This window comes from Plecotus auritus, assembly GCF_963455305.1.
Source record: "Plecotus auritus genome assembly, chromosome: 6".
Taxonomy (NCBI): Eukaryota; Metazoa; Chordata; class Mammalia; order Chiroptera; family Vespertilionidae; genus Plecotus; species Plecotus auritus.
Genome location: NC_137773.1, coordinates 72,176,766 through 72,200,844, shown reverse-complemented (window position 1 = coordinate 72,200,844; position 24,079 = coordinate 72,176,766). Strand labels below are relative to the sequence as shown.

Below are 24,079 nucleotides of genomic sequence, written 5' to 3'. Positions count from 1 at the left end.
CTCCAAAACTCAGAAGGGTATAAAAATGATCAGCAAACTGTGGTCATTTAAACAATGGAGCATTCTCAGCAAAGACTTAATTACTCAAGAAGGGCACAACTTGTAATGACTAATGAACATTGGTCCTGGGCTTTGGTGGACAGAGAGATGACCAGAGAAAACTAGTTAATAATTATGTAGTTACTAATTAAATTAATGCCTCCCTGTTTCCATAAAGAAAAAAGAGGCAGATGCATGAATTTGATGGCCTCTCAAATTACCAAATGGTTACGTGAACTTTGGTACAGTTGAATTAATCCTTTTATGTTAAATGGGTTGATTTTTGTCATTTTAGAAAGGGAGTGGTATACTTACTTGCCATGGTAATACATTTGGAAGGGGACTATTTTGGAGGTAACTGTAAATGGAGTCATAGGTAGTTTGAAAACCTGTGGAATTGTTTAAGTGACTTGTGACTATATTTCTAATGAAGAATGATTTGTTCCCAAGATTAGTGGGTTTTAAACATTTTTAAATAGAATCCAAAATAAATACTCAATTTTATTTGTTTTAGACAAAACTATAAGACATATTTTAATGGAAAAGATAACTATTAAAATGACAGAATTTAGGATGACATATTTAATTGAATAAATCCATTAAGAAGTTTATTACTGCCCTCTGCTGTCAGTTTCGAAAAGAAATATAGTAAAATTGCTGTAAAAATTGACTTAGGGTGAATTAGTTGAACAAATTGGTTGGGGAAAAAAAATTCCCTGCCTCTAATTACACCGCTTTTTAGCCAGTTATGCTAATGCTTACACCATGTTTGTGAGCAATGATTCGTCAAAAAAACAAAAAAAACAAACAAAAACAAACTCTAGCAAAGTATGTATTGTATTAGTGGATATAGGATGAGGAATAAAGTTTGTGTTTTATGAAATGCTATATTAATTAAAAGTACCAGTGCATTTTAGACAATGATGTCCTTTATAATTTCTCCAAATTTCATAATTTTTAATTTACTTTTTAATATTTAGGTAATTTCGGTAAAACACATCTCATTAATAAAAGCAAAAACTTTGAAAATAAATGGCTTATTTTTTTACAGAATACGTAATCCTAACTTGAAATGTTACTTTTATTTTGGCACATGAAATTAAGAAATGAGAAATAATAAAAAGAATAGGTGATGCCAATGTAGAGCCACTAGACCTTGTTTTACTCTCTCACACATTATTGTATTTAGTCATCATAAAATAGAATGCGGTAGGTGTTATTAGGATTTCCATTTCACAGATGAAGAAACTGGGTCCCAGAGTATAACTTGCCTACTTGGTCAAAAGGTGGAATCATGACTGGAAACCCTGCAGTCTGACTCCAGGGTCCCTCCTCTTAACCTTTTGCACAGAAGGCATAAACTCTGCAGTGAAGGAGGAGGAATTTATAGAAATTACAATGGACACGGTGATGTGTTTATGGGTGCCAACTAACTGCACGTTTGTGTAACTGTTACTCTTTTTTGGGCCCTGGGCTCTAGTGGGTGTAGCCTGTGAGTGAATAACAGACCTGTAGCGCTCCCACTTTGGTTTAATTGTTAGGAAAGTTCTGCCCTCTTTGCTTGCACAACATGGAAGGTGTGTAGGAATGATTATCTTAAGTGAAAATGTGCCAACTCAGCCCAGGCTGAGATCGGATTATATGCTCAGTGGCTATTCTTGTGGTGGGCCTCGGTACACCTGTGCCTTTCATCTGTGTACCCCCAGACAACTTCTAGCGTTAGCCACACTGTCAGCCATCTTCAGCGACTCATTAAAATTAGGCACACACTTTTCACAGTACGCTGAATAACTCAGTTGCACATTTTAAGTTTTCCTGGCTGTTAAGAATTTCAGAGTCCAATGTAACAAACTGTACTCTCTATACCTGTCTGGTCCTTTGCCTTCCCCAGGTATTAGGTGGTTCATAACAACAAATACTACTATATCCCACCCACCAGGGACACGGAGGTCAACAGTATTTGCAATTCTGGGATGCTTTCGCCATGCAGGACTTGAAAAACAACACCTCAGGCTCCAGAGGGCTAACTAGACAGGAACCCTCTTCTCCTCCCACATTAAAGCAAAATCAAAACTCAACACAACTCATTTGACAATTCAACATTAAAACATTCTTACCTGACTCGAGGAGTTGGGTTTCCAGTGACTCGACACTCCAAATAAACTCTGCTTCCTTCTGCCACTTCTTGGCTCCGCAGTTTCTGGATGAAGCGAGGGGCTGAGGAGAAGTGGGGTGCGCTCTGGGGCTGGGGCTGGGGCTGGGGCATGCTACTGCCCGGCACCTCCTCGTCCTGGTCTGCCGGGTAGCAGTGCCTGGCTTCGGGTAACTTGACCTCCGCTTCCATTTCTTGCTGGTCTTCGGTGGGGCTCTGGCTGGCTGAGGCACTCCTCAGGGCTGACGGCTGATTTTTGGGAGACAGGTACCCACTGTCTGGTGACGAGGACTCCCCGTTGGGGCTCCTGTTTCTCGGCTTGGCCGCTTCTCTAAATATGGATGTCAGCTCCTCGATGAAATTAGCCGCCTTGTCACACAGCTGGCTCTGGGGGCCAGGCTCCCTCTGATGAGCCGGTCTGGGCTTTCCGCCTGTGCTGGCACCGCTGGCACCGCTGGCACCGCGTTTTTCAGCCTTTCGGAGGCTCCGGATGTAGCTGGGTCTGGCGAGCAGGGGTGAGAGGGCAGGTTTCCTCTTGGAGCCCTGGGAGGAGGGCCCCTCAGTCTGCTCTGGCCTGTGCTCTGGAGGTCTCTCCGAGGCGGTGGGCTCCCCCGATTCGGTCTCCTTGCGGGAAGGGTGCTCACAGAGGCTTACAGGGGAGGTGCTGAAAATCTGCGAGATCTCCTTTTCTGAGTCAACATCTTCTGTCTCGGAGCTGGCTATCGCTCTCCGGGCCAGGTCAAGGCTCTTGTTGATCTCTTCCTGGCTGAGAAAAGCAGAGAGGCCAGGGAAGAAGTCAGCATTCTTGCTTTCTTCCTGCATGTCTGATAGGGAATCATAGAAGGAGTCATGGGAGGAAGTCTCTGACATATTTGAATAGTCTTCATACACTCTGTCTGCTTTCAACAGGAAGGCTAGAGCCACTGGGAATCAGTTTACTTCTGTTCTGAAAGACAACATACACAGAATTGCTGTGAGCAGTAATGTTTTGTGTGTGTTATCCTAATACTACTAATTTACAAATTGGGAGAAACGTTAAGGTAAACAAATATGGGGTGTCCCCAAAAATGTATACCCACACTTTGAATAATTATAACGGCCGAGTTTATTAAAATATATTTCCTTTTCAAAATGGAGCTCTCAGCTGTTAAAATGGGCATACATTTCTTGGTATATACAGTTGACCCTTTAACAATACAGGGTTGAATTGAGTGGTTTGTTTTTGTTTTTTGTTTTTTCTATTTAAATACAGCCTGCCCTACCTATCCTCAATTTCGCATTTGCAGATTGAACAAACCTGTGGTGGAAAACAGCTTTTTCTCATTCCCAACTGTAAATGATTCCCAACCGCAGAGTGGAAAAGACTGTTTTCTATCCATGGTTGGTTGAGTCCCCTGATGCAAAGGTCCAACTGGAGTTAAGTTTTGGGGAAGTCAAAAGTTATATATGAATTTTCAACTCCAAAAGAGGAGAGGTGTTGGCTTCCATAACCCCCATGTTATTCAAGAGTCAACTGTACTGTTTGAAAATAATCTGTTCTATTAACTAAGAAACATTAAGTATACTTGTATGTACCATCTTAATTTAATACTTGCCCTGTGAGTGAATATTAACCAGCATTGAATAATTCAAGAAGATGGTATTTGCAGTAGGCGCTGTAAGTGACTATGAGTGTAGTAGGGCATTCTCAGAGCCTCCTTCCCTTCCCACCCCTCTACAGACCTTATGAAAGCTTTAATTACATTAATGTTATGAGATTAGTAACTTACTGATATTTTCAGTAAATTTGACCCCGTTTATAAAATAACCACAAAATACATTTTGATTCCAATCTTCATTTATTTTAAGCTTTCAATGAAATATTTGAAATCTTATTGTTTCATCCTTTTCTTTGTTCAGCCATGTGCTTTCATATTCACTAATTCAACAGTTAATTTAACACATCCTATCTAACAATTTTGTGCCAGCCGCATCTGGAGCTAAGCTGAAAGTCCAGGTAAATATTGGAATCAAAACCTTTGATTCTGAGTGATTAACTTTTGAAACAGACTCTGGAATAGATATACCACATAGAAGAGAATTCCCCATTCAAGATCTATTTATGGAGTATCTAAGGACACAGTGTGCCAAGCACTCAGATGTCATTTGGAAAAGACAAGGTTTCTGCCCTCACTGAACTTAATAGTCTATAAAGGATACAAATAAGTAATAAACATTTATGTTTTAGTGTGTCAAGTGCTGTGTTGAGAGAACAAAGTGCTATGTTAGCATCTAGAAGGGACAACGGGGCACAGAGCACACCCCTGGCAGAGCACAATCGCATTTTTATTCTCCTGTCCCACCGTGGACAGGCATCACAAGCGCCGGTAGAGCTGACACGGCCTGTCTGAGGTCTCCAACGACAACTTTTTTCTTCCGAGGCTTTTTCTTCCCAACTGCCACATCACTGCTGCTGGCGTTTGCCAGAGAGTAGAGGCCAGCCTCCAGCAGCCGCCTCCCCTGCCGCAGCTCTGCAACCCTCAGCTCCTCTGGAAGGGCCAAACGGTATTAAGAGTGGAGCCGTTTTCCCTTTTTGCTTCTGCCTGTGCACTATGCTACAGTAATCTCTCCATGGAAAACGGCTTAGCTAGAAGGCGGGGCTTCATTTCCTTGCCCATCTGGAGGTGCATACTTGTCCGCTGGGTGGTGGCAACTTGCGCAGTCTCAGAGGCGCTGTAGCTGCAGCACGCTTGGGACACAAAGGATCCTGGGAAGCAGACGATGAACCGGTGGCTCAGCCGCAGAGTCCTGTGCACCTCGATGCCTCTTTGTATGGTCTGTCTGAGGAGACCATGACTTTGCTTTCCAGCATCTGCAGCTTTGGGGTCCCCTTGGCTTGCAGTAGGGTGTGGACCACGTCCTGGAGCTTTTTCTCTTCTTTGGCGGGAATGCAATCCCAAGTGGCAGTCCGCACCAGTGTGTACGTAGTAAACCTAGGGAAGGTGGTTTTGGTTTTGAGTCCAGCCTGAGGCACAAGAGACCATGTCGATACAGGATGTCCCAAAAATGTATACACACTTTGAATGATTATAAAGTCAGTGTTATTAACATACAGTTCATTTTCAAAATTTAAAATCATTTACAGAAATAGTTTTTTTTGGTCAAGGCACTGCTGATAAAGCGAAGCAATGGAATCACAAACATCAAGAATAATTTTGTTCATTATTTGTGTGCCCTCAATTCGTTGCCAGTTGCCGGTTTTGTACCATAAACTTTATCTTTTATGTGTCCCCTTAAAAAATAATCTGGTGGCACTTTAGGATAAATTTTCTTTGTTCAAAGCCTAGTCTGGCTTTACCCATTATTTCAAATTAGTTAAACCTGAAGAGGATTGAAATTAAGTGAGTTATCAGCTGTTAAAGTGTGTATACATTTTTGTCACTCCAGGCACAGCACTGAGGTGACCTTGTGTCATCGGGGATGACCTTGGCAATCGTTCTGGTTTTCCCACTGAGAACCTAGTGCAGGGGTGGGCAAACTTTTTGACTCGAGGGCCACAATGGGTTCTTAAACTGGACCGGAGGGCCGGAAAAAAAGCATGGATCGAGTGTTTGTGTGAACTAATATAAATTCAAAGTAAAGGAGCGGAGGGGAGAGCAAGAGAACAGGATAGAACAGCCGGATCCGGCCCGTGGGCCGTAGTTTGCCCAAGGCTGACCTAGTGTGATGTGTGTTGATGTCCTCCATGCTTCACAGGACACTGTCACGTGGCAGCCCTTCTTGTTTATGAACATCCAGTTTTATTTAATTTCAGCTGGTATGGGCTCCTTAATGAGGCACATGTTCGTGACGTTTCTTGCTGTTCCATATAAAGTTCTTAAAGAAACAGACCTTCCCTTGTATATATATACTTGAGGAAGTTGCTGAGGACGCCTTTGTCCTCAAAGAGGCATCTTTCTCAGGGAGGCATCTGCTTCAACAAAGGCTATCTGGAATAAACAACAGCCACAGAACTAGATCAAGAGCCCGGTGCCTCCTCCTGTGACTGAGGCGCCTTTGTTTTAGATGTTGGCTGAATTCGATAACTGACCATTTGAGTTGCTTGTTTGTTTGTTAGTTTTTTCTTCCGACGCTTTAAATTCTTGCCCTTATGTTTTAAAGTCACCAATGAAGAGTGAGTGCTCTAAACCCTAAGCACCCACCCACAAAGCACGCCCCCCCACCCCAGCCCTCTATTTAAGAACTGGCTTTGTGCCCCTGTAAGTCATAAACTCTTTTTTTTCTTCTTCTTCTAAGTTTCTTAATGGTTATCACAGAAGAGTGTCTTGCAATTGTAATAAGAACCACAGGGGTCCTAGCCGGTTTGGTTCAGTGGATAGAGCCTTGGCCCACAGACTGAAGGGTCCTGGGTTTGATTCCCAGTCAAGGGTATGTACCTGGGTTGCAGACTTGATCCCTTGGTCGGGGTGCATGCAGGAAGCAATCAATTGATGTGTCTTTTTCACATTGATGTTTCTCTGTCTCTTCCCCTCCCTTCAACTCTCCCTAAAAATCAATGGAAAAATATCCTCAGGGGAGGATTAAAAAAATACATAAATAAATGTCTTGAAACCCCTATTCCCCCCAAAACACACACATACACACACACACACACACACACACACACACACACACACACACACACACACACACACAGGGTTGGGCCAGGTGTAATGTGCTTGGAAAGAAGAGATGTCTATGGGAAGCTTATGGGGCCCAGGTGAGTGCCCCAGGCATTTCTAGCCAATTACTACTGATTGACTGAGATCCTGGGAAAAACAGTAATGCCTTAAGCTACAACACTAGGACTTTATGACAGCGTTTGTCATCACTAGGCCTTAGAAAATTTTCAGCTCCATTATAGTCCTATGGGACCACTATGGGGTCTGTCATGGACCAAAATGTCCTTATGCAGGGCCTGAATGTACAGTCTTGCATCCCCGAGAAAGTATGGCAGACTCAGGTAACTCAGAGAGGTTCCGTTAAACAGAAATCCACCTGGAGATGGGGAAAATAGCCAGAGATAAGGTTAAAAGCAGGAGTGGGTCAGAGAGGTCCTGAAGCCATGCGAAAAGCTTGAATGTTATCTTATGCACAGTTAGGAGACAAAAGAAGACTGTGAAAAACATCCCAGAGTTGCAATTAAGAAATAATATTGATTGCAGCCTGGGTCAGGGACAGCAGGGGAAAAGGTGAAAGAAGACAGTCAGAAAGAAGGCGTCTGTAGTAGTTAGGGGTTGTGTGTGTTTCTCATTGTTTTATTTTTGGGTGCCCATCATCTGAACTTCCTTGTTAGCTTTAGGTAATTCCTCATATTATGAGCCTCACTGAAAAACTGAGTTTATGTATCGGAATGGGATGTAAAATCTCGAAATATTTGCTTCCCCAGCACCTTGGAACCTGGGCATAAGTCTTGGCACAAGGCCTGGACTTGGCAAGTAACTGCATCCATCTCTTGGACTTGGAAGCAGGGTCCCTGGTGAAACCTTTCTGACAGCTGGACACACATAGTGACAGCGGAGGCAGCACCGTGGAGTGTTCAGGGCAGCAGTGGCAGCTGTGCAGGGGGGTATCGGGGGTCAGAGATGGAAGATGTGGTGTGAACTCTGCAGCTTTGGCAGCAGGGGTAGCCACACAGGAGCCCTTTTGTGGCACAGTTCTATGGTCTTGCCTCCTGTATAGATTCCTAGCTTCATTCTGTGAGTTGCCACAACTATTAATAAATCTCTTTGCACTGAAGTTGACCAAAGAATATTTCTGTTGCTTGCAACTAAGAAACACAATTGATAGTAGATAAAAAAGATGATGGAAGTGTGAACAGGTGACACTGAGGCGGAAAACAGTGGACTCAACCAATTCATAGACAATAGAAAGGACAGAAGTTGATGATTGATTGAATGAAGAGATGATGCAGAGGCAGGATTATAGATTTCTTACTCAGACGGTGGGGGTGGATGGTGCCATTAACTCACTTAATACAAGTGGGGGAGCAAGTTTTGAAAATAAAAAAAGAAGCTTAATTTTGACTTGCACTTTTCACATCTGAGGGAACTCAGGGACTCTGGTGCTGATACTGGAAGGCAATTTGAGATAGTGGTCCAGAGCCTCAGAAGGGAAAACAGAGCTGGATTGGGAATTATTAACCCACTAGAGGCCCGGTGCATGACATTAGTGCACTGGGGGGGGGGGATATCCCTTAGCCCAGCCTGCTCCCTCTCACAGTCCAGGACCCCTTGGGGGATGTCTGACTGCCAGCTTAGGCCTGCTCCCCCCGGCAGGGCAGGACTGGGCTAGACAGGCTGGACACATCCTGGAGTCAACCTTCTGCACATAGGGTGGTGCTGTGGCTCAAAGGGCATCTGCAGAGTGAATGGGGTCCCTCTGGCAGGTGGGGTCCCTTGGCCTGGCCTGCAGGGATCAGGCCTAAGCAGGCAGTCGGACATCCCCTGAGGGGTTCTTAGCGCTGCTGTGGAGGTGGGAGAGGCTCCCTCCACCACCGCTGAGCTCGCCAGCCGTGAGCCCAGCTTCTGGTTGAGTGGTGCTTCCCCTGTGGGAGCGCACTGACCACCAGGGGGCAGCTCCTGCATTGAGCATCTGCCCCTGGTGGTCAGTGTGCATCATAGTGACCGGTCATTCTACCATTTGGTCGATTTGCATATTAGGGTTTTATTATAGGGTATGTGGCACCATAAGCCATGGGAGAGGATAAAGTCATCAAGAGAGAAAAGGAAAGAATCCTCCAGGGAGTTGGGGGGAAACCAGGAGGATGAGGTATCATGGAAACATCCCATGAAGGAGGGTGGGCACCTTTTATGTAGCAACTGGGAAATTGGCAATAGCAGGTTCAGTGTATGTGACAGAGTTATAAACCAGATGCCAGATATGTTAAGAAATTATGGAAGGAAAGGAACTATAGATTGCAGGTGTGGTTGACTCTTTGGAGAAATTCATAGAAAGGAGGAGAGATAGTGCAGCTGGGCAAAAGTCTGGATTCTAGTGAGGTTATTTATTAGGATGGGGCCCAGGGACATGTTTCAATGTGAATGGGATTAGTCAATAGAGAGGGAGAAACAGAAGATCTATGTAAGAAAATGGGGGTGATCTATAGAGCAGGTCTCCCAGGATGTGAGATGAAAGGGGTTATTATAGTACAAACTATTGACCCAGTACATGGACTCATGCACATCGAAAGGAAATTAATTAGAAGGTGGCCGGCAGGGTGGGACTGGGCTAGACAGGCTGGACATGCCCTGGAACCAACCTCCCGTGGCTCCTCCCCAGCCGGCTGCACCTGGGGTGGTGTTGTGGCTCGAAGGGCGTCTGCGGAGTGAGCGGGGTCCCTGGGCCTGGCCTGCGGGGATTGGGTTGAAACTGACTCTCCAACATCCCCCAAGGGGTCCTGGAATGTGAGAGGGCACTCAGCAAAGTTGCTGTCGTACAGGGTGTGGAATGCAACGCAACTGCACAGTAAACCAGATTTGGGGCCAACCGTGCCCCAGCAATAGGAGGAATCATGTGGCCCTGCGAGGAATTGGGTTCCCTCCTCTCTGGTTCCGGGGCACATCACCCAAGAACTACTGCTGCCAAGTCACTGCAGTTTGGCAGCTCCTGCATTGAGCATCTGCCCCCTGGTGGTCAGTGTGCATCATAGCTACTGGTCGGGTGGACACTTAGCATATTAGTCTTTTATATATATAGATGGCTTCAGGTTGGAAGGGGACAGTTCTTCCATTGTCAAAGAAGAGAAGTAATAAAGCATGTGGGGTATGTGTGCACGTGTGTGCGTGTGTGAGAGAGAGAGAGAGAGAGAGAGAGAGAGAGAGAGAGAGAGAGAGATTTGTAATTGAAAGAAAGGAAAATTTAGCACAATTGGCAATAGCCACGTATCTTGAGCTATCAATAGCTTCTATGCATTTGGAAATTTATAGGGACAGGAGACAATTTGAAATAGTTATAGAGAGGGAGAAATTTCCTTAAGGATATATAGGTGAGGGCTTCCTTGAAATTAGATGTAATGTATTTGTAGTATCATTAATCAGTGTGATCAGGCACTTCCCTCCACCAGAGCTCAGTCCAGTTGCAGATGTGGAGGTAGATCACCCAGGTGTTGGCACACAGGTAAGGTAAAAAGGAAATGAGCAAGGCTGTTGGAAATATTGCAAGACAGGGATGGGTTCTAAAATCTATGCTGGACTGGAATTCATAGGTAGGAGTTTGAATATAAAGAGATTAAGAGACTAAAGACAGTGAAAACAACAAAAAAAGGTATAATGAAAATGATTGATCTGGAAGGATGTATTAAGACAGTGAAATGTCTGAATGGATCATTTTAGAGGCAGAGCCTTTTTACTTCTGACTGAATTTAGAGTGTGGCTGTCTTTGACTCTTTTTGTGGAACAATGTCAGAGTTGAGTAGTTGCTATCCAGACTTTTACAGAAAAAGTTTGCCAACCCCTGCTATAGAACATCAGCTTCTTAATGAATTCATATAATATACATAAGCACTAATAATGATGATCATGACAATGATAATGGCTAACAATGAACAGCTCACCATGAGGCAGGCATTGTGTCAAGAGCCACTACATAGATAGTTTCCTTTCAAATTCTCACAACATGCTCCAATTTAGAAAGAAGGAGACTGAGGCAGAAAATGTAAAAGAGCCATGATTCACATCCAGACAGTGACTCCAGAGCTCATTACCTTAACCACACAGTTTACTATCATTGAATTAGTTTTAACAACCAAGCACTCTAAGCAATATATCAGACTAATCAAGTTGTGGGTCAGAAATCAGAGTTCTGCTATTAATTATATTTCATGTGAAGTGAACATAATCTGATAGGTTTTAAAACTTCATGAAAAACATTATATGAGGAAGCTTAGCAAACTTCTGAATGATGAAACTATTTCCAGTTCTTCTTTTAAATAGGGAGTGTTTGCCGGAGGCAGATTCAATCACCTGCTTATTAACTTATATTTTGGGTTTAAAGAGGCGCCATCTGATGGGATCCAGTTGTCAGGATTAGGTGTAGCTTAAAAACCGCTTGCACAGTGAAAAAAAAAATAATAGCTCTATGGCATATATGGTTCGGGTTTAATTTACAACCCAGCTATTGCTGCTAGAACACGCATGTCATCTAGGGAAAATGCTCATTCAATGTGGATGGACAAGGGAGGTTTCCAGGTGGCCCAGACTCACTGGAAAATTGTGCGTCAGAGATTTCCATGTCAGTCAACACCCACCGCCCCCCCCCCAACCGCCAAAAAAAAAAAGGTCATTATCAAAAGAAATACAACTGCAAACATCATCATTATTTTCCTGAGATTTCATGTTTTATTTCAAACAGTCCTTTGGGCAATTCTAGGCTGGTGTGCTAGATGCAGAAATGAAATTCATTAAAAAGAACTAATTATGCAGTCTTTAATGAGTAAAGAGGAAGGGCGGTAAATGCCAAAAACATTAAAGTGTTCCATTTTAGCAAGTGGAATTGTAAGATTTTGAAATTTTGAGGAGGAATATTTTCCTACATCTTTAAAACTTTTCTGCACCTTCCCTCTACCCTCTTCTCCTAAGGAATTTGAATCGCCTGGAAACTCATTTCTTAGTCTTCTCCTTCAGGTCTTCATCATCTTCATCATTAATAATTTAGCCCAATTGTCACTTCCCCTAAAACTCTCATAAACAGCAACTATTTTCTAATTTCTTGAAATTTGTGTAGTTCTAGCTTCTTCATTAGGGGAGAAATGGCTCTTATTTGGCTCTGCTCGTTTTAGAGTCATTCTTTCTTTCTGCCACTTGCCTTTTCTGGAATGATTAATGGAACATGAACTCCGTTGAACCACTGTTTTATCATTTACGAGGTGCAAGGGAAGCGTCAAGGAGGGCAGAGATGAGCCAGGCATAGTTTGTCTCCTTCAATGATGTTATTATCCAGTAGGAGAGATTAGAGGGATTAGACAAGGGTAAAAATGACTTAAACACAAGGAGGAACATGATAATTGCTATTAAAATAGTTTAAACAGATAACTGTAGATCTAAGATGGTAGGAATGATCATATTTACAAATTTGGTCATGTCACTCCTTTAATATTTTCCCCCAGTGGTACCCCTGGGCTGATGAGAGAAGGTCTAAAGCAGCATATGCAGGTCATCTGCATGCCTCTAGGTCAGTGGTCGGCAAACTCATTAGTCAACAGGAGCCAAATATCAATAGTACAACGACTGAAATTTCTTTTGAGAGCCGAATTTTTTAAACTTAAACTTCTTCTAACACCACTTCTTCAAAATAGACTCGCCCAGGCCATGGTATTTTGTGGAAGAGCCACACTCAAGGGGCCAAAGAGCCGCATGTGGCTCGCGAGCCGCGGTTTGCCGACCAATGCTCTGGGCGATCTGCTCTGACGTAAGCTCTCCAGCCCCTTGCTCCATTGTCATTCTGACCCATGTTGCAGTCATGCCTCACTGGTCTACTTGTCAGTCAATCCTTGAACATGCCATGTTCTTTCAGGTCTGCATGCTTTGCACATACTGTTTCTTTTGTCCTTCCCTTCTGTTTCTGTGTTTCAAATCCCAGTTCATCCTTGAAAACTTTACTTAATTTCACTTCTTTTGGGTGCTTTCTACGATTCCCAAGCCAGTATTAATTAGCTCCTTCTTCTGAACATGGCACGGTATTTATCATAACAGTCATCTGACTGAATTATAAATACAGGTTTGAGAGCACTTTTTCCATTAGACTGTGAACACCTTGAAAGCAGGAGCTGCAACGGACAGTCTCTGTATGGCTAGTGCTTAGCAAAGTGTCTGAATCATGGCCAATGATGGAGAAAGATAGAACTGGTATTTGATATTTGATATTGAGAGTTATACCTGCTTTAGGTTCTTGGATGGTAACATGGAGGCAGTTGCAGGTGTCCTCATGGTGTTATGAAGGCGAATTATTGCAGGTGAATTTTGACATTTATGCATAATGCCAAGCTCAATTTTTTTAAAATTAAAGTACAGTTGACACACAACATTATAATTATTTCAGGTGTATAAAATAGTGATTTCACATTTTATACCTTACAGTGTGATCACCACAAGTCTGGTAACCATCTGTTGCTGTATAAAGTTATTATGATATTATTGACTATATTCCCTGCAAACATGGGGTGAAGCAAAGGTTTGGGAGGGCCGGCAAGTACTGTGAGGCAGTTCATATTCCCTTCCACCTTGAACTTCCACAGGCAGCTTATCAGCATCTGGGCTTACCCCAAGCAAATATTGCTTTCAAATGTAAAATTTCATGGTCACCTATTTTGTTTAAACATTGTTCAAATTTTATTAATTCTTAAGGAATTTTATGCTACTTAATTTATAGATTATTTCTAATTGTATATAATCTGAATTTTGTTGGACTCATGTTTTACTATGGAATATAGAACATGTAAGTTTTCGATGAATATTTCATATTCAGTATGTATGTCACACATTGTGACATAAAAATTTTATCAAACATTGTCTTGGCATTGTTATCCTGGTAGTTGGGAAAACATTTATTTTTGAGTTCCTGAATATGTAATATGTCATATAAAATTCACATACATATGTAAATATACAAATAATAGAAAAGATAGAGAGGCAGATTTAGAAATGATGAATAGCATTTGCTTTTAGAGTTGCTGACTTTTGAGGATGATTATAAAAGCCAGATCTACAATATCCAGGATAATCCTCTCTTTTGCCAATAAAAATATACCGTGGGTCATGCCCTCTGTGATCCCTATGAGGCAGGGCACTACAGGCTGTTGAAATGTACAATATTTCCCTGACTTGGGAGGAACTTGGGGAAAACAAGGCACATGCACAAGAAAAAGTCTTGTAGAAAGAACTCAATTACAGACAATAAATGCTAGCCTCCCTGAGGACTTACTATGCAACAGCTGCTAAATTATGAATTGCCTGGTTTACCATAGTAAATTATTTGATTCTCAGAACAATTGATGGGGTAGACATTATTTTCATTTTATTATTCCCATTACCCAAACTATAGCATAAAAATGTTCAGTGATCTGGACAAAGTTGAACCGCCAAGGAATGGTAGAATTAGGGTTGAAACCTGTATTTAACCACAAAGTTGTTTTTTTCAAAACCATTGGAAATATGAAGGGTATTTACTTAAGAAGTTAGAAAATGAGGGAAGTTTTGCCATCTGTTTGTGAACTACATTGTAGAGATGTTGAAAAGTTTGAAAGAAAAAAGTGTTTGATGTTACTGAAAGGCTGACAGACACCAAGTATCACACAATATCCCATACCCCATGGGCCAGGCACTTAAGAGAGTCCAGATAGTACCATTTCAATAGGCATTTAAAAATGTATCTATGGTGAGGAATAAATACATGAAAAAGGTTGGAAAAACATGCACCGCCCTGACCGGTTTGGCTCAGTGGACAGAGCATCGGCCTGAGGACTGAAAGGTCCCAGGTTCGATTCCGGTCAAGGGCATGTACCTTGGTTGCGGGCACATCCCCAGTAGGGGAGGTGCAGGAGGCAGCTGATCGATGTTTCTCTCTCATCGATGTTTCTAACTCTCTATCCCTCTTCCTTCCTCTCTGTAAAAAAATAAAATATATTAAAAAAAAGAAAAACATGCACCAACCAATTAATGCTTATTACTTCTGTGATGGGGCTTAAGCAGGGGCAGGGTTGATGGGTGGGACATTTAGGATAAACTTTTGTTGCTTATTTCCCATTCTTTGCAGGGGCAGGGGGAAGCTAAAATTATGAGTGATTTTAAATTTAGTGTTTTTATTTGTTTATTTTCATGTTCAAACAACTACTAAAATAGTAGTAAAAAAATGATTCAATGCTAAGACTATTTAAAAATAAACCCTAAACTATGAAAACCAAAGTTGAAAAGTTTTAAAACTTTTTTTTTCCTCTTGTTTTACAATCATAGGCAGTCTCTAGACTAAATTTCTTCTTTCTGTTGGAATAACCTTCTAGACCCAAGATGGAGCTACCCTGGCCCATGAACTGAGAGATAATTCTCACGTCCTTGTTAGTGCTCTGCTTGACCAGAATCAGTCTATCCAGTCAGCCAATCCCCGAACGCCAAGCCAACTGGCCTTTATACTGCCTCCTTGTTCCTCTCACCCCAAATGAGGTGGCCCAAGCCAATCAGATATTTTCCAATTTTCTTTTTCTCGTCCTTTATTTTTTATCCTATAAAAGCTTCCTGCCTTTTGCCCTATTTGACAGTTCTCTGAAAAGATACTGCTTCATGAAGTGTTAAATAGCTTGTTTGTATCACCAAAATTGTCTTTATTCCTTCCCTCCTCCCTCCCTTGCTCTTTCCTTTCTTTCTTCCTTCCTCTTTTATTTATGTTCTTTTTCACTAAGGGCCCCATAGAGCAAAAGTCAAACATAAAACATTTCTAAAATCATATTTGATGCAGAAATGCACATTTTTATCATTTATTTCTTATTAATACATGTGGATTTCTTTTTTCATTAGTCTTTAAGTAAATTGTTATTACAGGAAGATATATTATTCTACTGTTTTCAATACCCTTCAAACAATATATTTTATCTCAGTTTCAGTAGCATAATTAAATAGCTCATTTAATGCCCCATAATAGCCATATAGAGTATTTTACAGAGAGAATTTGGAATTATTCCTGGGAACCTCTTCATGTTATCATCTTTGTCCACCATATTGAATCAGTTGCAAATATCTAGATTTTTACTTCTAAATCATCCATTTCCACTGCCATTGTCTTCATTCAGGGCTTAATTCCTGCCACCTAAATGCAAAACCTATTTACTAAATTTTTTCTCTATTCTCTAATATGATTTAATAGTTACAAATTACAATCAGAGTTGTTTGCTCAATCTTTGTTTTCTTTGCTGGAATTTAACAGGACACAACCATGAACTTTAGATGACCTAAATTCCTGACTGCAACTTAGTTATCTTGATACCCTTTGATATCCTCCACACCCATATTATTAATGAAGTGGAGACTCTTGTCTTGGAAGTAAATTTCAGTTGGTATATCTTTAAGAATGTGCCAGATTTATTTTGAAACCTGACTAATGTTTCCTGTCTACATTTTTAAAAAACAAGATAAAGATATCTAAGTGATTGTAATTGTCCAGTGTAATCTAGATACTCTGTTGCTATAGGACCTTTTCAACCCTCAGTTTTTGCATAAAACAAGAGAAGCTCAAACAGAGAACTGACGATAGAGTCGCCAGGATATAGATCCTAATCCATATCGGACACTAGAACACGTGAGGACTAATTTGTTTTCTAGGAATATGTAATCATGCATTTACGGAGCAATGGTTAGCTTGGTAAATCTCTTAGGTCTTGTCTACTGTTAGCAATAATTTGTCAAAGAGACTAAAATTTTAAAAATCTGAATAATTGAGGTGAACATTTACGTTCTTTCTTTGAGGAGAAAATATTGAAAGCATATTTATCAGGCAATAAGAAGTGAATTTCTGCACATACATGATTAAATAGATTTTGAATAATATTCTATTGTCAGGAACAAGACTACATTATTCATACTAAAAGGAAATTAGTATTTTTAGCAAATCTGAAAAAGTAGTATGAACCTGAAATCATTTTGTATTAACCTCATGTATTGGATTCAAGTCAATTTCATGTGTAATTTAAAACAACATGATATAAATTACACTGTGATGTTTACATTTTACTGGATTATAGTTTCCTTTAGTAAGCTTTATCTTTCCAGAAAAATATGTAAGCATTATGCACAGACATAATTTAAAATGTCTGCTATTATTCTGTCAACTGATTAAAAAAAAAAAAACCCTTGAAAGTGTAATTTACAACTTAAAATGTTACTAAAAGCTAAAGTGTATCATTTAAGCCATCAGTATTTAGTTTAAGTATGGGTGAGGTTCAAATGAACTGCATTCTTATATTCTGTAAACAAAACACATACACAATCTTGACAAATGTTAATTCCATAACTACATTTAATCCTCTTGGTATTGGTATCAGCAATTTAGCATGCTTAAGGTTCTAATAGAGAATGCAATAATTTGACAGCATAGGTAGAAATAAAGCATGCAGACAAATCTTTTATATTCTGTTTTTGAAAAGATGACAAAATTCCCATTACTTTCCCTCTCCAAATGAAAGAAAAATCAAGATAGCTTCAGGCAAATTGCTATTATATTTTTAGCTTTTTTTAAAAAAATTAACAAATGTTACCCTACTAGTTAGTCTATTAGGGTACATCTTACAGACCTGTTCAATCCTTGGTTACTTTGACGACTCCGAAAAGGTGATGTAGTTCAGATGAGCATTTCCTCTTGTCTGGGGGAGCAGAGGTTGGCCTTGCCTATTCATGACAGACTACTTGGTCCGTGGTCACTTTGAGGCAACTGTGGCCTCGCAATCGCATCTGTCCTCTTACTCCACTCAACTATATTTGGTAACTGAACTCATGTTTCCTCAGACTGCCACCATCAGGAATTCCAGCAGTGAGCTGGGAGGCAGCCCCAGGTCTGAGGGATGGGTTCTTAGAAATTGAAGGTGCTTAGCATAGAAAGAATTTTTTTTTTATGGATCTAATAAACACAGGATTTACGCTTATTCCTCTACACCCTGACTTTGTGTCTGAAATTCATCACCTTTCTTTTTGACATATTCTTAATCAATTAGAAGTACAGTAAGCGGTTCTCAGGAGAAAGTGTGACACTCATAAGGAATGCTCTTCTTACTATAATCTTCAGCTCAGTGCATTTAACTTTGAGTCATATGGTAGATTCTCCTAAAATAGTAAATCCAGCAACTATTAACTAATTTAGCCACTTGTCAAATTGAGTGAAGAGTCCACTGTTGTTTTTTTTTACTTCAAGTTATTAATTAAAAGTTATTATATGACTATGATGTGTATTAAAGACATAGTTCATAATAGGATTACATAGACAAACACACAGGGAATGAATTTTACACACATTGCAGCATTGAGTTCTTAGCCCAATGCCTATCCCATCATGAGCATCCAACAAATATTTGTTGAAGAAATAAATAAATGGTGAATGAGTATTTTTCAGGACCAGTATGGACCCTCTTACAGTTGGGGAAAATTGTTCGCAACCCCTTTATTATTCTGTAGAATCTCATTGTAACATACTCTCGCGTTTTGAACTTCCAAGTAACAAGTAGCTGTGACAAGAACAGGCCAGGTAGCAGAGCCAAATCTAAGGGGCAGAAAATAATCACACAAAAACCTCCCTGGTAGGTTCACTTGGAAACGAAGTGCTGTATCTTCCTTCGTCTAGATAATACCAGTAGAGTTGACCCAGAGTCTAATCTAAAGAGCACAGAAGATGAAAAAGATGAGGCACTGGGAGAAATTTCTGGGACCTGGATCAGGCAAGGGAGCAGAGGCTTTAACTGTTATCTAGTGCTGGTTTTCTAAAAAATGGTAATGATAGGAATATGAAAATATAGTAACATCTGCTACATCTTGGTATTGATGTGAATGTCTGTTACATTGATATCTGTACCTATTATGTTTAAAAATGTCATAATAAAAACTTAAGACATACGTTTCATCCTAAGTCAAAATGAATGTGGAAGAGATTGTAGGAATAAGTAACCTCTCCATGATATTACCTTAGTTATGGAAAGCATTGCTAAGGTTAATTAGGCAAGTGCTTAAAAATACCATAGATACTATGACTATGTTAATATAATTATGATTACATTTAAGATAAATGGGTGCTAAGCATATGACTCAACTTTCATCTCAATGTTCTAACAGATTTTATTGTTATATTAATGGAAAATTATGTAGGAGCCATCAGGGTTTTTTTTTTTGTTGTTTTTCCCCCCTTTTTTGGACCAGACTGCATCCAGGCAATAACTTGTAAATCCCAAGTTCATTTTACAGCCTCACCTACATTATGGGCTGAGGACACGCACACTCATGCTGCAATTTCTCTCTTACTAAAACATACCCAGGAAGATACATATTCTAGAAATTAGTAACTCACCTTTTCTTGTTTTTGTGTAGTCATTCACAAATGAATGTAAATACGTTTCCCTTTCTCTTTCCAGGAAGTATAGCCCAGTTTTATTATGTTTAGTGCTCCTTTGTTACAGGAGAAAATGGATACCTTTTGCAGAAATGAAAAATTGAAAGCAGCATGTGCCATTGATTTGTATGTATGATTGAAATCATATTATTGGATTATCTGCTGGAGATGGAGGCTGGTGCTTCTACAGGCTGATGCTGGTCCAGCTTGGGAAAGCATAGGATTATTGGAACCAAGAAGGACAGAGGAGTGGTGGGTTTGGTAACTGGCTGTGGCACTGAGCAGGGTCTGGACACAGATGCCTGCTGCTGAGCATTAAGCATTATGGCCTTGGGAGCTGCAGTGAAAGAGGTGGACACCTCTCCTTTTTAGCAGCCCATGGAGTCAGAACAGGAAACCTCACCATGAATCTTAGGGTGCTCATGTTGGCCTGACCAGAAGGAGGCCTTTTCCTCATTTCTCTCAAATGCCTAGTTGCTATGATATCAGGAAAGTGATAAAGTTGCAAGAAGAAAAAAAAAAAAAAAAGATGGCCTGTGGTCCTCAGAAAGACCTTAAAGCTAGATATAGTTTTATTTAAAAAAGATAAAGAAATGTGACTTTTCTGGTATATTGTGAGTAGTGCAGCAAATCATGCTTGTTTTAAAAACATTATAAGACTCTGAAAAACAAAAGTTCTTTTCCTTATAAAAGTTTCTTGGCCAAGGCTCTTAAGTTATTATGACAAGTTTTCAATTGATATTAAAGATGGGATTAACGCACTATTAAAGTTTGTTATGCACTTTCATACCTACCCCTAGAAACCATTTTTGTGCATCCAAGATTAGGAAGAAAGGTCAGTGACCCCTTCACTGGGTCTCAGTTCATTTTCCAAATGATTATTTCTTCTTAGGAAAATTTCTACTCCTTTGACGGGCTTACCTCTCAGCTGCCCATCCTCCATTCACTCTTTTTCAATTAAGACTTCGGATTTAGTTGGGTTCTTGATTCTCTTCACTCCAAGTACTTCCAGTATCCTGGATGATATGAGAATCTATTTGTCTGTTTACTCCACAAACTGGCATATTGGTTCTTTGAGCTGCTTATTTGTAGTGATCTTCATCTCTGTTCTTCTTCTTACAGATGATATAAATAGGCCTGCTCCACCTCTCAACTCAGGTGTCAGTTACCTGTTGTTTTATAACGAATTATTTTAAAAGTTAGTGTCTTAAAACAGTAAGTACTATTTCACACGGTTTCTGTGTGTCAGGAATCCAGTGGGATCTTAGCTGGGTGATTCTGGACCAGGGTATCATGAGATTGCAGTCAAGATGTTGCCTGCAGCTTCTTTCATCTGAAAGCGTGACTGGGGCTGGAGAATCGACTTTCAAAGCGGCTCACTCATTTGCTTGGAAATGTAGTGCTGTTGTTGGCAGGAGCCTTAAGGACTTCTCCATATCACTGCTTGAGTCTCCTCACACCATGGCAGCTGGGTTTTTCCAGAGTGAGTGAGTGATTCAAAAAGGAGCAAGGCACAAGCCACAATGTCTTTTATGACCCAGCCTTGAAGGTCACGTTCCATTTTTCTGCAATATTCCTTGGTTTCTTAGGTCAGCACTATTCAACCCGGGAGGGGATTCCACAGGGGCATGAGTACTAGTTGGCAAGATCATTGAAGGTGATGTTGGAGGCTATTTACCACACGTTTATTCCATTAGCCACTTAGACATGCTCCTACAGCCGTGCTCCACTTTCAAAACTGCAAACTCAAACATCTCATTACCCTGTGACCACACTGATTTTTCTTTTTCATTGAGACTTTCCAGCTGTAGATCACTCTATTTTTATATTATCTATTAGTCTGCTTTATCGTGTATTTTATTAAAGACAGTGTGTATATTTTGGTGCACTGGCTTACAAGCTTCCTTTTAGATTATGAGGATTCTGGTTGTTCAGAAAAATAATAGGTACAAGTCATCAATGCTTCTTTGATCAAAGCGGTGTAAAAAGGAGTGTGCAGACTTGCTCATTTGTCCTTTTTAAAAATCTTTTCTCCCTCTGGTGACCCAGGAAGCCCTGAAAATACTCTGAATCTCAAGGAGCTTAACCCCCTTTCTGAACATTTTTGCTTTTCCCTCTATTCCTGGCATGGTCAACCAGCAAACAGGGATCATGGGGCAGTAAATAAAATAGTAACTGAAAAATCTGATCAAGAAAAACATATATACATAACACATAGACACAGACAACAATGTGGTGATAGCCAGAGGGAAAGGGGGTGAGGAAGAGGTAGAGGTAGGAATAGTGGGAGAAGGGGATAGAGAGAGACTTTGCTTGGGGTGAATGATGCATGATGCACTGTGCAGATTATATTTTATTGAGTTCTACACTTGAAACCTGTGTAGTTTTGCAAACCAATGTCACCCCAATAAATTCAATTTAAAAAAAAAAAGAAGAAGAAAGGCCCAGCTGGCATGGTTCAGTGGTTGAGCTTTGATCTATGAACTAGCAGGTCATGGTTCAATTCCCAGCCAGGGCAGAGGCCCAGGTTGTGGTCTCGACCCCCAGTGTGGGGTGTGTAGGAGGCAGCCGATCCATGATTCTCTCTCATCATTGATGTTTCTCTCTCTCTCTCTCCTTCTCCCTTCCTCTCTGTAATCAATAAACATATATTTTAAAAGATGGCACATTCTTTATAGAAAGAAAAAAAAAGAAGAAGAAAGAAAAAAACTAAAAATGGAGGCACAAAATGCTTGTAGAATTGTCCAAATGGGCCACTTATTGGCCCATCTGGGAATAAGTGTCCTTCAAATCATGGCCTACTTTTCTTCTTTTTCTACTTTTTCTTCCTACTTTTTCTTCTTTCTTTATTTCTGGCTTGGAGACATGTCACAGAATCAGGTATGTGCCAAAAGCTTATTTGATTAAACTGGTGATATCCAATTGTATATAACAGTAAACTTCAGATTTGTCCCTCGTTAGCTATATTTTATGAACTGTGGTCAAATCTGCTGCATATGTGTAGCCCAAGCTAGTGGGTGGCTTCTGGATCATATGCTTCTGCTGCTTGAGAAATGTGCCAATTTATATAAAAATGATTTTACCACATAGTAATAAAAGTAGAGTTGAAGTTGTCTGAGAATAGATTCCATAATATATATATATATATATATATATATATATATATATATATATATGTATTTGAGTACAGCTAGGTATTATGACCCTTAATCAGAAATCATCTCATTTTCAATTTGGCCTGTAGGGACCAATTGTAGAGAAATTTTATTCCTCTGAGCTTAAGAGCCAGTAACATTAATTTCAAAAGCAGGTTTTATTGAATTTAAGCAAAATAAGTTTAACCTTTCTTTACAAAGACAGAATCACATGGATATGACATTGAATAAAGAGAGGAAAGTACCAATTGCTGTTTTGAATAGTAATATGAAATCTGGAAAAATTATTAGTAAATAGAATAATATATTAAACTAAGAATACATCATGAACAATTGAGTTGCATCCAAGTAATAAATTAACAGCGAAGTTCTAATACTTAATTTGCCATATTAATAAGTCAAAAGAGAAAAAGCTATAGGGCTTTCTCCATAGATTATAAATGAGTCTTTGGAAAAAATTTAATATCTACTCTCAATTTTCCATCTTAGTGGGATGAGAAGAGAATGGTTCCACTTTACCATGATATTAAGCTATATTAAAGTATATGTTTGTGTGTGCATGCATATACACATGCACATTTATTCACACAATTATTACTGGAGGAGAAGTAGCCCTTTAAGACTGCTGAACAATTACTTATGGAGGAAAAACAAGGAATGGAATAATGAAATAAATGAAATTACATCTTTTGCTTGTATAGAAAGGACATTACATTGAAATGGCACCATATGTTAAATAAACTACATGTATTTTGGTCTATTTCTTGCCTCATTCAGTTCTACTGACTTTAAAAAACTAGATCTCTATTTTACTTCATTCATTTCATTCAGCAAAAAATAAAAATCTTTAGGCTCACACAAATTGGGGAACAAAGGATGTGGAATGAATAAGTAAGTATGAAGTTATGAGACTATAGCAGGGGTGGGCAAACTTTTTGACTCGAGGGCCACAATGGGTTCTTAAACTGGACCGGAGGGCCGGAACAAAAGCATGGATGGAGTGTTTGTGTGAACTAATATAAATTCAAAGTAAAGGAGCGGAGGGGAGAGCAAGAGAACCGGATAGAACAGCCGGATCTGGCCCGCGGGCCGTAGTTTGCCCAAGGCTGGACTATAGTGAAGATAAAATTAGGATAAAAGTATTATACATAACTGTGTGGCATCATCATATGTAGGTATGTATAATTATATGTATATCCTATCTAATAAAAGAGTAATATGCAAATCGACTGAACGGCGGAATGACCGATCGCTATGATGCGCACTAACCACCAGGGGGCAGACACTCAATGCAGGAGCTGCCCCCTGGTGGTCAGTGTGCACCCATAGGAGGAGCGCCGTCAGCTAGAAGCCGGGCTCAGGGCTGGTGAGCGCAGTGGCAGTAGTGGGAGCCTCTCCCGCCTCCAAGGCAGCGCTAAAGACCCCTTAGGGTATGTCCGCTGGCCTGCCGGGGGGGGGGGGGGGGGTACAGGCCTAAGCCAGCAGGCAGACATCTCCCAAGGGGTCCCAGACTGTGAGAGGGTGCAGGCCAGGCTGAGGGACTCCCCCCCAGTGCACAAATGTCATGCACTGGGCCTCTAGTCTATGTATAATTATATGTATATCTATATATTACTTTCTGTGTCTATAATTTCTCTCTTTT

General features: G+C 40.4%; 1 protein-coding gene across 4 annotated transcripts in view; it reads right to left on the bottom strand.

The window, feature by feature from the left end:
* PALLD (palladin, cytoskeletal associated protein) overlaps nt 1–17,638 on the bottom strand; it is a 407,210-nt gene extending 389,572 nt beyond the window's left edge. For 2 of the 4 annotated variants that reach the window (XM_080676507.1, XM_080676509.1), the window contains exons 1-2: nt 17,484–17,604; nt 2,157–3,132 (exon numbers count right to left, since the gene is read on the bottom strand). In XM_080676507.1, the coding sequence (XP_080532633.1) occupies nt 2,157–3,061 (905 nt within the window). In that variant the 5' untranslated portion in view covers nt 3,062–3,132; nt 17,484–17,604. Of the gene's footprint in view, nt 1–2,156; nt 3,138–6,606; nt 6,716–17,483 lie in introns of all 4 variants that reach the window. The other 2 variants (XM_080676510.1, XM_080676508.1) reach the window with 2 other exon arrangements.
* Between the last annotated feature and the right edge of the window lie 6,441 nt (nt 17,639–24,079).